This window comes from Schistocerca serialis, chromosome 2, assembly GCF_023864345.2.
Source record: "Schistocerca serialis cubense isolate TAMUIC-IGC-003099 chromosome 2, iqSchSeri2.2, whole genome shotgun sequence".
In the NCBI taxonomy this organism is placed as follows: domain Eukaryota; kingdom Metazoa; phylum Arthropoda; class Insecta; order Orthoptera; family Acrididae; genus Schistocerca; species Schistocerca serialis.
This window is the reverse complement of record NC_064639.1, coordinates 920803434-920820302: the sequence shown is the minus strand read 5'-3', so window position 1 is coordinate 920820302 and position 16869 is coordinate 920803434. Positions and strand designations below refer to the sequence as shown.

Here is a 16869-nt window from a genome sequence, read left to right as displayed (position 1 = left end):
CATACTACCACAAGCTTGTTACATCTTCCCCTACTCCACCCTGGTTTCCCCTCCCTCACCACCCCATACTGCCTCATTACCCCCCACCACTGGTTTGCTCTCCTATCAGGCACAGTTATGATTCAGTCTGGCCGCAGCAATGTTTTCCATGCGTGATTAATCAGTGTTTTGCTTTTGTGTTTACAGCTGAGTTGTTAGTTCCATTTCATGCACATTATTTACATGAGCGACCCACACATCTTCTTCAGGTGCTGCAAGATGAGATGTTATGCGATTCCAGGCAGCAACTGCATAGAACAACACAGCTTACAGCACCTGAAGAAGATGACTAGGTTGACCATTGAATTACTGGGCATAAAATGGAACTAATAGCTCAACAAAAATGGCTCTGAGCACTATGGGACTCAACTTCTGAGGTCATTAGTCCCCTAGAACTTAGAACTAATTAAACCTAACTAACCTAAGGACATCACAAACATCCATGCCCGAGGCAAGATTCGAACCTGCGACCGTAGCGGTCTTACGGCTCCAGACTGCAGCGCCTTTAACCGCACGGCCACTTCGGCCGGCTAATAGCTCAACAGTATTCCTGGAAGATCACTATTAAACACACATCTTGGAAATATAAGAATCATTCATCTGAATATGCAAGAGGAAACACCTGTAATGTGCAAATATGCTATGTGGCATACAGTGCTTGTTATTCTGATCATCTGATATGAAATGGGCACATTTCTCCCATTTATGTGAGAAATACTCAAAGCAGTTTATTAACATTACACCTGTGCTGCTAAGTAATGTAACAGAATATAGGGCAAATTTACATACAGAATAAACACAGACACCAATAAGTAGCAGTAGATGGGAAACATCCAAGAAGTAGTAGGCATTTTTCTGCTTCATTTACTTTTTAGTCACTACTCAACTGACAATTTCTTCATCAAAATGTTACTACTCCCACTGATATCATGAAATGATGTCACTGTACTGTCTGTTGCTGTGTGATATGTATCATTTTAAATGAGATAGTTTTGTTGAAAAGTGTGAGGACATCAGCTGCTAAAATATATTATTTATTTATCCAGTGAACAAAAAGTCCCTGAGCTAGAAAATGTGCTGTTTAATGGATTTGTAAAATACTTGTTCTAAATAAACTACGTTCACAGTGTGGAAAAATAAAAGACATCTATCATCCAATGATTAGACTGCCAAAAAAGAGATTCATTCTTCTTGAAATATTTATGATCAGTACCAACTACTCAAAGTTATTAAAAACACACTGTCATTATTAAAGTTTTCTTATGAAGTATGGCTCCCAAAACATACACACTGGTTACTAACCCCACAAATAAACATCCTATCAAAACATCCTATCACCAGTCAGGTGATAGAAGATATGCAAAATAGTGGCAAGTACATATTTTCTACAATACATATTATTTGATAAGTATTCATAATTAAAATCAGTCATGATTTTCACTTACTTGGTATGTAAAGCAGCATAATAATAATGACAAAATAGCTGTAACTAAATGTGAAATTAAATGGATTTGGTAAACTGACACTCCACATGTTGGTCTTTGAAATGTATGTTTGGGCAGCATACATGCACAGCAGTTCTCCTGTTATACCAATTGGATATAAAACCATGAAAAAAGTATACCTGGAAAATAAGTGGACAATTATGAAGAAACACACACAAAAGTGTTTGTGCACACATGAAGTCACTCTTACTCTCACTCTCTCTATCCCCTCTCTCATCAGTCAAATAAGCAACAACAATGATACAAACCTACTGAAAGTTGTATTTCGAAAAATGTGAAAATGTTGTACATAATATTTTGTTAGTACTAGGATATGATATTTGAGCCTTATGTTTCAGTTTGAAGGCATGCTGTCTGCTCGGGAATATAACTGATTAACTGAAATCTGATTATTCCAGACCACAAAAGCACTATTTGACACATTGAACAATCTTTATGATTCACTGATATTTCAAAACCATACAAACACATCCAGAAACAATGAATTAATGACATTACTTACCATTGGGCACTGATTTAAATCAATGGAGAATGTTGAAAATTTTCACCAGACCAGGATTTGAACCTGGGGCTCCTGCTTACTAGGTAGATGCACTGACCACTGTGCCATCCAGGTACAGCACAATGAACTCCCAGATTTCAGATTTAAATTCCAGAGTAGTAGTTGCCAGGCATCAGAATTTCATTTCATAGTTTGAAAGAACAATATTGCCCATATTTTTTCCTGCATTTACATTCACTTCATTCTAAATGTAACATCATTCAAGTGTCTCACACTCACTCACACTGAAATTCTACATTACCCTCATCATCATTTCCACTATTGTTTTCCTGACTATTTCACATATAGCACATTTCAGTACTTCATTTGTCAATCAACCTATCTTTGTGATCCTTGGCCTTCACGTGCTCTCTGAAAGCAACTAAAATCAACTTATTGAATATCACCTTCTGGAGCTGTTTAAATGCACTCTAAACAGAAGGGAATGGTAAATATTCTATGTGTCATTTTTTCACAAAATGTGTTTTCAGTGCTATTGCGTTCTTGGTGTTCTGTTGAATGTTCCTAGACCCACATGCCAAATCATGATGAAAGCCTTTCAAATATGTGTTAGTAAATTATGCATGGACTTTACGCCAAGCTGTGCTTCTGTCTGGAGTTACAAAACTTAAAAGATATGAGAAGTGGTTTTTGTTGGCTACAGTTCTACAACGTAAAAACTTAAGGCTGTATTTCTGTATTTTTATATCACAAATAAAATGTTGTGCCTTAGCATTAAGAGCACTTTGAACAAAAACTTTCTTTCTGCTATTTTGTAGAAAACTGACATTTTTGAGACAGTGGCTGTGTACAAATACAAGTTGATTTTTGCAAAGAAGAAAAAACAGCCAGCCACAGTTAATAATTCTACTTATCTACACAAATTGTGCTGTTACCATTTTTGAACTCCCAAATTCATCTTCAGACAGCTCTTCAAAAATGATATTACATTGGTTGTTGCTTACATTAGTTCTTTAAAAAAAACTTGTAACAACACTATTTGGGTACATAAACAGCATTATTAACAGTGGCTGGTTGCTGTTTTCTTCTTTGTAAGAACAACTTGTAAAAACTTTCTTATTAGCATCTAGAACCAGTCAGTTTCCTAGAATAGCACTTAGAACATTCTTAATAAAGTATTTCTTTTCTAATTTATCTCATTATTTTTCCAGTTATGCAGTGAGCAACACAATTCTATGGTATCAAAGTACCCCCTCAATTTTTTTGGATACAAATCAGTTATGTACAAACAGAAATACATTGTTTTTCTCAGTGTCCTAACAAAGATCAGATCTAGCACTTAGAACATTTTCCATTTCCATTCTTATTTTATTGTAGCCATTTTCATCACGGCAAATTATTAAATTCACTAGGTGCTTCTCAGTTATACCTCCCTCTCCACACACACACCAAATTCCTCCCTCAGAATCAATAGCCCTTGGCACCAAAACAAACTACAGCAGACAAAACGGAAATGTGTTCAGAATGGAGAAGAAATTAACAATGTCTTCAATGATTTCTTTTGCCCAGTATCTGTTGTGTTTTCTCACACAGCATGACATGAAAACGTGATTCATCACCTGAGATCAGAGCTAAGGTAAATGAACAAGTTTGCTGCAAATCTTCAGATGAACTTTGTTTAGTCCAGTTGTACTCGGTAAGTTACTATGAGAATGGGACCTGATGTTTAAATTTAAAATCCTCCTCAATTGTGGATTAGAATTTTTAACAGCAACTTGCACTTATTTGAAACAGTGTATGTAACCATTAAACAAATGCCTGTCACACAATTTCAACATTCTGTGGCTGCTGCACCCTTAAGTGACTTCTAGACAATGTAGTTTTTGAAGCAAAGTTTCTTCTTCTGCCAGCACATGCCCTCTAAAACTGCCTTCCTTCCATGAATCTACACAAGTTGAGTAAGTGTTGGTTCAGAAATCTCTATGTTGCCATAACAAAATCTTCGTTTCTTGAATATGCTGCTGCTGCAAACACAAAATTCTCATTGCTCCACAACTTTGAGATGATTGAAACCGTAAGGCACCTGCTAATCAATGCCATAGCTGCAGCTCACCTAAACCTACCAACATCGCAACAGCTTGCTTCATAGTCTCCAGTAACAACGAACAGTTCATTATTAAAATTCTGATATTTGAATCAGGGCTTTTATTGCATGGAAAAGCATTACAGCTTTAGTAGATGGCTTCAATATGTAATATGATTACTGGCTAGCTATTTTCTGAGAGCGCTATTGAGATGAATCCAGTGATGTGTAACAGTAAGGTCTTCAAAAGTCAATGAAGGTCACAAAGGTAGCATGAATGTTCATTTAGAGGTGTTCGAAGTGATGACCATTGGTACCAATGCAGTGCTGCAACTTTCTTATTATGGACTGAGTGGTATTCCTTATCATTTCGGCACTTATCGAAGCACATGCTCTGACAATTCTCTCTCATATATCGTGCAAATAGTAAATATTCACCGAATATGGCGTATACATCTAACGTGCCATTGATATGTAAACACCATTCAATGGTTTCACAATATAACACTAATAGGAACAGTAAGACTAGTATCGTCAAATCAAGCGAATGTGAATGATGTATTCCTTTGAAGAACAAGTCAACGTGCTTCTCATTTACGGACAATGCCAACGAAATTCAGTGAGAGCTCAACATACTCACCCTACATGTCATACATTTAAATATGACTATGATAAATTGAGAACGACTGGATCTTTAATGCATCAGAAACATATCTGGCAAAGGAAAGTTACAAACAAGGAAACGGAAATTGGTACTCTTGCCACTGTGATTCGAGATCCTTGTGTTAGTTTGCATCAAATCGCAAGAGAATCTGGCATGAGCCAGAGTAGTGTTGTTCAAGTTCTGCATCGCCATAAATATCATCTTTACCACATCAGTCTCCACCAAGAATTAACTGGTACAGATTGTATGCATCACATTGAATTCTGTCGATGGGCTCACTGACAAGGCTACATTCACAAACCAAGAAAATGTTAATTTGCATAACATGAATTACTGGACAATTGAAAATCCATGTTGGCTGTGGCAAGTAGCCCACCAAAAACCATGGTCAATGAATGTATGGTACGGATTCTGGAGGACAGAATTATAGGCCCCTATTTCATCAAAGGAAATCTTACTGGTAGGAAGTACACCACATTCCTGCAAGAAACATTAGGTCTTTTATTGGAAGAAATACCTTTAGGAACAAGGAACTGAATGTGTTATCAACACGATGGATGTCCGGCACATTTTTTGCTGATGGCTAGAAATGAGTTGCAGAGACAATTACCAAATTGTTGGATTGGATGCAGAGGAGATGTGTAGTGGCTGACTTGTTAGCCAGACTTGATGTCTCTGAATTTTTTCTTGGGGGGATTCATAAAAGACATTGTTTATAAAGACATTCCAACTACACCTGAAGATATGTGAAAGAGAATTGTCAGAGCATGTGCTTCAATAAATGCCAAAAATCCATGATAAGAAGATTGCAGCACTGCTTTGATACCAATGGTCATCACTTCGAACACCTTCTGTAAACAGACGTTCACGCCACCTTTGTGACCTTCAAAGAAGTTACTCTTACACATCACTTGATTTGTCTCAATAGCTGGTATCAGAAAATAAGTACCAAACTATAGCATCCCATTTAAAAAAACAAAGTTGACCTTCATATCTCTGACGCGACCCCACCTAGCAACAAAAAACCAACATCATACTATGTGACCCCTTTTGTCCCATGCAACAGTTAGTGACTCATCCTGTGTATCCAAATGTCTTTCTTTAAATAACTACTTAAATCTCATTTTTCATATATCTCACCACAGCATCTCCATACCTTATTTGCATCAGTTCTTTCTATTTAGTGCAATAACTGGCTGCATTTAACCCTTCTCAAATAATATTTCCTTTTATCTCGGAACCATCTTTAGAGAATGATTGCTCCAAAATTAAACTCATACTCCAAAATTAAACTCTTACCACAGAAGTAATGAAATAGCACAAACCCCTCCTCTCCCCACCCTCCACCCCCCAAACTGTGGACCCTGAAGGTGAACGCTAGTTTAAATGCCAACCAGCAATGCTTTGGTTTTGCACCAGCCACTGATAACATTTCCTCTAAATGGTTAGAAGTGGACTGTATCTTTCCTCAGTATTTGAAATTTTGGTTGGTTACATTGTCTTTTGAAACTTCTCCATTATGTAACTCATCTTGGCATTTTTTGTGTAATTTGCTCAAACAAAAGCTTTTGGTTCTCAAGACTTTAATCCTAATTACCTAAAACATCTCTTTGTTTCCCCTTTCTGTAAATAACTGTCCACATACATATCCCTATAGAATGAGTCTACTTCTTGCTGCAATTTTAATTGTTCAGCATTAATGCCAAATGCTTCTCCCACTCCCCACCCTCTCACCAACTGCACTGAACCAGGAAGTGAATAACTTTTAATTCAAATAAATTAAATAAGGATTTAGTCATATATTCATACATACCTGCACCATATCAAAGCGTATGGCACAAATCCCGCAATGTTGAGTGCATAATATAGGTAACGAGTTATTTCTGATATAGACCAAGCCAACATAGCAAGGGATACACCAATACTAAGTGGTGCTGTAGGAGTTGCAAGAAGAACACCACAAACTGCAAATACTCGTGAAAAGACTTGGAATGTTGTTACCACTACACTGGATGGTACAAGCTTCAAGGCTGCGTGAAGTATCTGAAAAATGTATATTACATGTAATTCCAACCATGGCATCACAGTTTCATGGAATAACAGAAACAAAACTAAAAAACATTCAAAGAAAGCATTGATATTATGAAAACAAAATAATGAAGTAACAGCTTATACCTCTGCCCAAGTGCTCTCTGGCAGTTTTACTCAACAATGTCTTGATTTCTTCTCAGAAATTCCTCACCTGGGTCTCATTTCAGTCCAAGTGACTGTCAGCTGCTGCTGCTGTGGTCTTCAGGCGAAAGACTTTTTTTTTGGGGGGGGGGGGGGGGGGGGGGTTTAAGGGCGCTCAACTACTGAGGTCATTAGTGCCCAGTCACAATTGTTAGAGCAAATAGAATCTAGTAAAACTCAAGGGGGGGGGGGGGGGGGGACACCAGAAAGTTCTTACAAAGATGCAGATAAAATAAGTGAAAGAGTTTGATGTCTTTGGATAAGCCAGTCAAAGTAATAAAACGAAGAACACGAGCAGCTGCTCGAGTGTCATCAGCTAAAATATCCTGTAAAGTAGATGGCAGAGACAGGACAACACGAGATTGACTAAAACTGGGACACGACAATAAAACATGGCGCACTGTTAATACATGACCACAAGGGCACTGCGGGGCTGGGTCACCGGAGAGCATGTAGCAGTGGCTAAACCGGCAATGCCCAATCCGCAACCTGGTCAGAAGGACCTCTTCTCGCCGAGATGGTCGGGAGGAGGTTGTCCAAGCAGTTGGGAATGGTTTTACTGCCCGGAGCTTGTTTCCTTGAAGGGAGGACCAAGCATCCCACCACAACGACACAAGCCTCTTACAAACAACCCCACTAACATCAGATGACGGGACACAATGGGAGGCTGGCCGACGCAGGAGGACTGCAGCCTTAGCTGCAGCATCAGCAGCCTCATTCCCAGGCACTCCTACATGGCTGGGAACCCACAGGAAGCTGACAGGAGAGCCACCATCAGCAAAAGAATGGAGGGACTGCTGGATCCGTTGCACCAAGGGATGGACCGGATATGGAGCTCCAAGGCTCTGAAGAGCACTGAGTGAATCAGAGCAGAGTACATACGATGAATGGCGGTGGCGGCGGGCATACTGAACGGCCTGATGGAGAGCAAAAAGCTCGGCCGTAAAGCTGGAACATTGGTCGGGGAGCCGGTATTTAAAGGTGACGGCCCCGACGACAAAGGCACAGCCGACACCATCGTCAGTTTTGGAGCCATCAGTGTAAATAAAGGTGTGACTGGCAAGTCGCGCACGAAGTTCGACAAACCGTGAGCAATACACTGCAGCCGGAGTACCCTCCTTCGGGAGCGAGCTGAGGTCGAGATAAATATGAACTGGAGCCTGGAGCCAAGGTGGAGTCGGGCTTCACCCTCTCTGAAGGTGGTAGGGAGGGCAAAATCCAATTGTCGAAGCAGGCGACGAAAGCGGACTCCAGGGAGCAGCAAGGCAGACACATACAACCCATACTGACGGTCGAGAGAATCGGCAAAGAAGGACTGATAAGTGGGGTGGTCGGGCATTGACAACACCGGCAGGCATACCGACAAAGCAGTACGTCGTGCCGGTAGGTCAATGGTAATTCGGCAGCTTCAGCATAAAGACTCTCGACGGGACTAGTGTAGAAGGCTCCGGTCGCAAGACGTAACCCCCTATGGTGGATGGAGTTGAGACGGCGTAAGAGGGATGGCCGAGCAGACGAATAGACGAGGCTCCCATAATCCAGCTTCGATCGGACTATGGACCGATACAAGCGAAGCAGGACAGTGCGATCCGCTCCCCAAGATGAACCACTAAGAACTCTGAGGACATTAAGGGAACATGTACAACGGGCCGCCAAATAAGAGACAAGCGGAGACCAACAAAGTTTCCTGTCCAGTGTGAGCCCTAGAAACTTAGTTGTTTCCACGAATGGGATAACAACGGGACCGAGATGTAAGGATGGCGGACGGAACGCTTTACATCGCCAAAAGTTGATGCAAACCATCTTCTCTTCAGAGAACCGGAAGCCATTTGCCACACTCCATGAGTATAGGCTGTCTAGACAACGCTGAAAGCAGCGCTCCAGGAGGCATGTTCTCTGGGCACTGCAGTAGATCGCGAAGTCATCGACAAAAAGAGAGCCTGAGACATTAGGTGGAATGCAATCCATAATAGGATTGATCGCTATGGCAAAAAGGGCTATGCTCAAGACAGAGCCCTGCGGCACTCCGTTCTCCTGGAGGAAGACGTCGGACAAGGCGGAACCCACACGTACCCTAAACTTTCGGTCTGTTAAAAAGGAATCAATAAAAAGGGGCAGGCGACCGCGTAGACCCCACCTGTGCATAGTGCGGAGGATACCTCCTCTCCAACAGGTATCATAAGCCTTCTCCAAATCGAAGAACATGGCTACCGTTTGGCGCTTTCGCAAAAAGTTGTTCATGATGAATGTCGACAAGGCCACAAGGTGGTCAACAGCGGAGCAGCGGCGACGAAAGCCACATTGAACATTGGTAAGTAGCCGTCGAGATTCAAGAATCCAAACTAACTGAGCGTTAACCATGCGCTCCATCACCTTACAGACACAGCTTGTAAGAGAAATGGGGCGGTAAGTAGAAGGAAGGTGTCTATCCTTCCCGGGTTTGGGTATAGGAACAACGACAGCGGCATGCCAACGCATGGGGACTTGACCTTCGGTCCAGACACGATTGTAGGTACGAAGAAGGAAACTTTTGCCTGCCGTAGAAAGGTGTGCCAGCATCTGAACGTGAATGGCATCCGGCCCCGGAGCAGAGGACCGGGGCAGTGCAAGCGCACGTTCGAGTTCCCGCATAGTAAAGGGGGCATTATAATGTTCCAGATTCAGCGAGTGGAAGGAAGGTCGCCGAGCCTCTTCTGCCTCTTTCCTGGGAAGGAAGGCAAGGTGGTAATGGGCGGAGCTTGAAACCTCCGTGAAAAAGTGGCCGAAGGCGCTGGAGACATCCACAGGATCAACAAGGACCTCATTACCTGAAGTCAGGCCAGGTACCGAGGAGTGGGCCTTAATGCCCGACAGCTGGCGCAGGCCACCCCAGATGACAGAAGAGGGAGTAAAACTGTTAAAGCAGCTGGTGAAAGAGGCCCAACAAGCTTTTCTGCTGTCTTTCATGACTCTACGGCATTGCGCTCGGAGTCGTTTGCATCCAATACAATTCGCCAACGTAGGATGGCGGCGAAAGGTGCGTAAAGCACGTCGTGGAGCATGGATAGCGTCTCTACAAGCCTCATTCCACCAGGGGATGGAAACGCGACGTGAAGAAGAGGTAGTACGAGGAATGGAACGTTCGGCAGCATTGATGATAACAGCCGTGAGGTATTCAACCTGACTGTCACAACTGAGAAAATCATGGTCCGGAAAGGTCGCCAGGGAGGAGTAAAGTCCCCAGTCAGCTTTCGGTATGTTCAAACTCGAAGGACGTGGGGATGGGGTGTGGTGTAGGAGACGAACGACACAGGGGAAGTGGTCGCTCAAATAGGTGTCAGAAAGGACATACCACTCGAACCGACGGGCAAGAGTGGTAGAACAGATCGAGAGGTCCAAGTGGGAGTAGGTATGAGTAGAGTCCGAGAGGAAAGTCGGGGCGCCAGTATTGAGGCAGACAAGATTGAGATGGTTGAAGACATCCGCCAAGAGGGAGCCTCTCTGACAGGATGCAGGAGAGCCCCAAAGGGGATGATGGGCACTGAAGTCGCCAAACAATAAAAACAGCGGAGGAAGCTGAACAATCAGGTGCATCATGTCAGCCCGACTAACTGCGGATGACGATGGAGTGTAGACGGTACAAACAGAAAAAGCAAAGGCAGAAAGAGTACTATGGACAGCTATTGCTTGGAGTGGGGTGGTCAATGGGATGAGATGGTAATAGACATCGTCCCGAATGAGCAACATGACCCCACCATGAGCTGGAATACCATCCCCAGGGGTGAGGTCAGACCGCTCCGAGGTATAGTGGGTAAAAGCAATACAGTCAGTTGGGCGCAACTTGGTTTCCTGGAGACCAAGGACGAGCGGACAGTGCAGGCGGAGGAGCAGTTGTAATTCCTCCCGATTAGATCGAATACCTCTGATGTTCCAATGTAACAAAACCATCGCTAGTCAGAAAAAAGGGGGGAACGAAACGGGTGAAGAGCTGGTCACCTCGACGGCAGCGGAGGGCCAGATTTCGAGGGAACAACGCTACAACCGGCGGGAGGCGGATCCTGTTCCATTGAGTCGTCGCCAGCTGCGGCCGCTTTCCCGGGTTGCATAGGAGGGGCAGCATCATTCGCCGACGAGAGGCCAGCTGAGCGCCTGGCAGCAGAGCGTCCCGGCAAAACTGAGGACGGCCGGGAGCAGCGACTTGCGGATGGAGCGTCAGACGAAACGCGCCGGGGTGGAGAGGGGGATAAAGATTTCTTCTTGGAAGACCGATGAGGCACGGGGATGGTGGGCTGGACCCGAAGAAGGTCCGTTTTGGAACGCCGGACCTCGGAAGCCAGGGTCCGGAACGTTTCCCCGATGGACGCCTGAGAAGAGGATCGCTTCTCAGGCAGCGGAGGAGGAGGAGGAGGAGGAGGAGGAGGAGGAAGGGTGGTCCCTGGGGCAGAGGGGGCAGGGGCCACGAGGGAGGACGATTTGGAAGGAAGGGATTTGGGAGGCGGAGGCATAGACCCCGGATTGGGTGAGGAGGTGGAGGGGGGACAGGATAGGGGTGAGGATACTGTGGAAGGACTGGACACGACTGAGGCAAACGAAGTTGTCAATGTCACGGGATGGAGGCGGTCATACTTCTTCCTGGCCTCAGAATAAGAGAGACGATCCAAAGTTTTTAATTCTTGAATCTTCTTCTCCTTCTGATACGCGGGGCAGTCTAAAGATCTAGGCGAGTGGATACCAGGACAATTGACACACCGAGGTGGTGGGGTGCATGTATGTTCCTCACGAAGAGGACGTCCACAATCGCCACAAAGGGGCTCAGCCTCACACCGTGACGACATGTGCCCAAAGGGCAAACACCGAAAGCAGCGCATAGGAGGCGCGACGTAAGGTTGCACATCGCACCGGTAGCACATCACCTTTACCTTCTCCAGGAGAACGTCCCCCTCGAAGGTGAGGATAAAGGCTCCGGTGTCGATGCGACGGTCTTTGGGGCCGCGCTGAACTCGCCGGACGAAATGCACGCCTCGGCATTCCAGGTTGGCCCTGAGGTCCTCATCAGATTGCAGCAGGAGGTCCCAATGAAAAATAACCCCCTGCGTCCTATTCAGTGCCAGATGCGGGACAATGGACACTGGGATGTCCCCTAGTCGGTCGCACGCCTGGAGCGCCGCCGACTGTGTGGCGGATGCGGTCTTTACAAGAACGGACCCTGAACGCATTTTACTGAGAGCCTCGATTTCCCCGAAGATGTCCTCGATGTGCTGGACAAAGAACATGGGCTTGGAGGTGGCGAACGTCCCCCATCGGTCTGAGAACAGACTAAATAGCGGGGGAAGTACTTCGCCCCAAGCCGGCGGGCCTGTCCCTCCTCCCAGGGAGTGGCCAAGGGGGAAAGGGCAGGAGAACCAGAACCAGAGACAGTACCTTTCTTTTTAAAAGACTCGGCCGCAGAGTGACCTGATACATGTTGACGTTTCATCTGTGAAACGTCCGCCCCGATACCACCCACTCTGACCAGGGACTCTCCCCACGGGCGCCACCCAGCCTCAGCAAGGGCCACCTGGCAGGATGACCGTTGCCGGGAGTCCTGATGCCGCAAGGAGACGGGCATCTACTCCTTGGCCGACGTGGGGAGGGTGCAGCTCAGGTATCGGCAGTACGATCCCTGTGTTGTCAGGGGGCTACAACCTAGAGGGTACATGACGACCCCACCATAACGGGCTGGCTACCGTGCTGGATTTCGGGTGCCATGGAAAGTCCATCATGATCGTAGGTGCAGATGGGGACGCACTATGGGCAGAACGTGTGCAACCCATCAGGCGTTTAAGCCCAATTGGAGGAATAGTGGGTGTGCTTACAACGCCGTTACAATGCTGAGTGCCAAGGTCTTAGTGCACTGAGGACCAGTGATACACCACGTAAGGCGTCCTTCCCCGAAAGGCTCGTACTTCTGTAGAATTTTGAAAAAAGGAGGTCAAACCCCAAGGGGGACCATCACATGGAATGCCGAAACGGTTGAAACTCCTTTTAGTCGCCTCTTACGACAGGCAGGAATACCTCGGGCCTATTCCTACCCCGGACCCGCAGGGGGGGGTTTCCAAATACTGGATTGGTGTCACTCACCACAGTACTTTATCCTGTGCAGACCTCTTCATCTCTGAATAACTGCTGCAATCTACATCAATTTGTGCCTGCTTACTGTATTCCTCTATTGGTCTCCCTCTACAATTTGTATGTATCCCCCACATTTCTCTCCAGTACTAAACTGGCAAATCCTTGATGCCTCAGAATGTGTCCTGACAACTCATCCCTTCTTTTAGTCAAGTTACGCCACAAATTTCTTTTCTCCCCAGTTCTGTTCAGTGGCCCCTTATTAGTTACATGATCTACACATTCAGCATTCTTCTGTAGTACCACATTTCAAAAGCTTCTATTCTCATCTTGTCTGAACTGCTTATCATCGATGTTTCACTTCCATACAAGGCTACACTGTAAACATGTATCTTCAGAAAGACGTCCTAACAGTTAATTTTGTATTCAGTGTTAAGAAATTTCTCTTCCTCAGTAATAATTTCTAGCTACAGCCAGTCTAGATTTTATATCCTCTCCACTTTAGTCATCATCAGTCATCTTACTGCCCAAATAGCAAAACTCATCTACTAGTTCAATGCCTCATTTTCTTCCAATACCCTCAGCTACACCTGATTTAATCTGACTACATTCCATTAACTTTCTTTTGCTTTTGTTAATCTTCATCTAATATCCTCCTTCCAAGACACTCTCCATTCCCTTCAACTGCTCTCCCAAGTTCTTTGCTGTCTCTGACAAAATTATAAAGTCATTGGCAAACCTCAAAGTTCTGATTTATTCTCTCTGAACTATAATTCCTTCTCCAAATTTTCTTCAATTTCCTTCACTGCTTGCTCAATGTACAGACTGAATGACATCAAAGATAGGCTACAATCTTGTCTCTCTGACTTCTCAACCACAGCTTCCCTTTCAATGGCCCTTGGCACATAACTGCTGTCTAGTTTCTGTACAAGTTGTAAATAACATTTTGTTTCCTGTGTTTTACCCCTGCTACCTTCAGAATTTCAAAGTGTGTATTCCACTCAAAATTGTCAAAACTTTATCTAAGTCTGCAACACTATAAACACAGGTTTGCCTTTCCTTAACCTATTCACCAAGACAATTAGTGGGGTCAATATTGCCTTGCCTGAACCTATATTTCTCCAGAACCCAAACTGACCCTCCCTGAAGTAGGCTTTTATCACTTTTTCCATTCTTCTGTAAATAATTTGTGTTGTATTTTGCAACCATGACTTAAACAGATAGTTCAGTAATATCATAACTGTCAGCACCTGCTTTCTTTGGAATTGAAATTATTACATTCTTCTTGAAGTCAGGTAATTTCACCTGTCTCATACATCTTGCCATCAAATGGAATAGTTTTGTCATGGCTGGCTCTCCTGCAGATATCAGTAGTTCTGACAGAATGTCTACTCCAGCGGCCTTGTTTCAACTTAGATATTTCAATTCTCTGTCAAATTCTTCTCAGAGTATCAAATCCCCTATATCATCTTCATCTACAGCCCTTCACTTTCTATAATATTGCCTTCAAGTTCATTTCCCGTGTACAGTCCATTTACATTCTCCTTCCAACTTTCAGCTTTCTCTTCTTTGCCTAGTACTGGTTTTCCATCTGAGCTCTTGATATTCATACAGCTGCTTCTCTATTTTCCAAATGCCTCTTTAATTTTCCTGTACGCAGTACCTATATTTTCCACAGTTAGACATGCTTCTATAGTCTTGCATTTGTACTTCTTGTAATTCCTGGCTAGCCATTTTTTAGATGTCTGTATTCCCTTTTACATGCTTCTTTTTTCTATTTTCTCCTTTCATCAATTAAGTTCTGTATCACCAGTAACATCCACAGGTTCCTGCATTCATTATTTTATCTCTCAAAAATGCTAATTCCCCTTCTACTGTATTTCTCTCCCATTTTAGACACTCATTTCCTAATGCTCCATCCAAAGCTCTCAACAACTTCCAGACTTTCAAATTATCAAGACTCCATCTTCATAATTTCCTACCTTTTTTGCAATTTGTTCAGTTTTAATAAAAAGTTCATAACCAACATCTGCCCCTGGATATGTCTTACAGTTTAAAATTTCATTCCGAAATCTCTGCCTTACCATTATATAATCTACCTGAAAATCTTCCAGTGTCTCCAGATACGTAATCTTCTTTCACAAATCTTAAACCAAGTGTTAGTGATGATTAAATTATGCTCTGTGCAAAACTTTACCAGGTGGCTCCCTCTTCCATTCCTTTCCCTCCATTCATATTCACTTCTAGTTTTTCTTCTCTTCCTTTTCCTACTACTGAATCTCAACTCCACATCACAGTTGAATTTTTCTATCCATTAACTAGCTGAATAATTTATTTTATCTCAGCACACATTCTTTCAATCTCTTCGTCATCAGTGGTGCTAGCTGGCATACAAACTTGTAAAACTGTGGTGGGTGCTAGCTTCATCTATATCTTGGTTATGATGATACATTCAATATTTTGTTCATAGGAGCTTACTCACATTCCTATTTTCTTCTTCATTATTAAATATACTCCTGCATTATACATATTACGTTTTGTATTTGTAACCCCATATTCATTTGATCAGAAGTTCTGCTTCTCCAGCTAGTGAATGTCACTAATTCCCCACTATAACAAATTTCTCTTTTCAAATTTTCTAACCTACCTGCCCAATTCAGGGTCCTAAAATTCCAAGATGCAGCCCATAGAATTTCAGCTTTGATTTTCCTGATGACAAAATCTTCCTGAGTAGTCCCCACCAGGAGATCCAAATGGAAGACTATTTTACCTCTGGATATTCTATCCAAGAGGATTCCATTATTTAACCATACAACAGAGCTGCATGCCCTCCAGAATAATAATGGATGTAGTTTCCCTTGCTTTCAGCCATTTGCAGAACCAGCACAATGTCAGATCAGTCAACCACCCACACTGTTGCCCCTGCAACTACTGAAAAGGCCCTCTTTAGGAACCACAGGTACCCCTCTGTTGTGGCTACACCTACAGTAAGGCTGTCCGAATTGGTGAGGTAAGAAAGCCACCACACCAAGGCAAGGTCCAAGGTTCATGGCAGGGTTCAGTCACATATTCTCACAAAAAGTGGGAATAGTGGAAGGAAAGTAGTACAAATTAACAATGAAGTCACCATGATTCGTGGAGTACTCATACACACTTGGCTTGTCCTACCATTATATTGTGTGGACAGAGTGCTTTACTGTCAGTCTTTCTGACTCAGTTCAAAATGACTGAACGGCTTATAACCATTAGCAGCAGAGAAAGTCTGATTACTGTACATCCATCTTCTGATGGATAGTGGGACAGCAGCTGTTTTATTTATTTGTAGCAAGAATAACACCATCAGCTAATACTGTTGCTACACGTAAGTTAGAGTATGGCTGAATTCCTACAAATTTATGAATTATTGCTAAAAGTTGGCTTAAGGAACATGAAAGAAGGTTGTACATGTGTAAAATGCCATGTATTTAATTGCTAACAGAAGAAAATATAAAATGTAATAAATGAAGCAGGCAAAAGAGAATAACAGAAACATCTAAAAATGAGATTAACCGAAAGTGCACATTCACTAAGCAAGAATGACTAGACAACAAATGAAAGGTTCCAGAAGCATGTCTGACTAGTGAAACATACTTTAAATTATGATATTTTCTTCATTTGGCTGTAAGTATATTATTGTGCACAATGAAACTATTACACACAAATGTGGAAAGAGACTCATTTGAAGAATTTATAGGGGTTGTGGACTCTTTTTATAAGA

General features: G+C 43.3%; 1 protein-coding gene and 1 non-coding gene across 4 annotated transcripts in view; both read right to left on the bottom strand.

Moving 5' to 3' along the window:
- The window catches only part of LOC126458289 (very-long-chain (3R)-3-hydroxyacyl-CoA dehydratase 2), a 74525-nt gene that overhangs the window by 25246 nt on the left and 32410 nt on the right, over positions 1-16869 (bottom strand). For all 3 annotated transcript variants that reach the window (XM_050095230.1, XM_050095229.1, XM_050095231.1), the window contains 2 exons: positions 6607-6836; positions 1485-1663 (listed from right to left, as the gene is read on the bottom strand). In XM_050095230.1, the coding sequence (XP_049951187.1) occupies positions 1485-1663; positions 6607-6836 (409 nt within the window). The remainder of the gene's footprint in view (positions 1-1484; positions 1664-6606; positions 6837-16869) is intronic.
- Positions 2088-2160, bottom strand: Trnat-agu (transfer RNA threonine (anticodon AGU)). Its single transcript has one exon. It is a non-coding gene; the product is annotated as a tRNA-Thr (tRNA).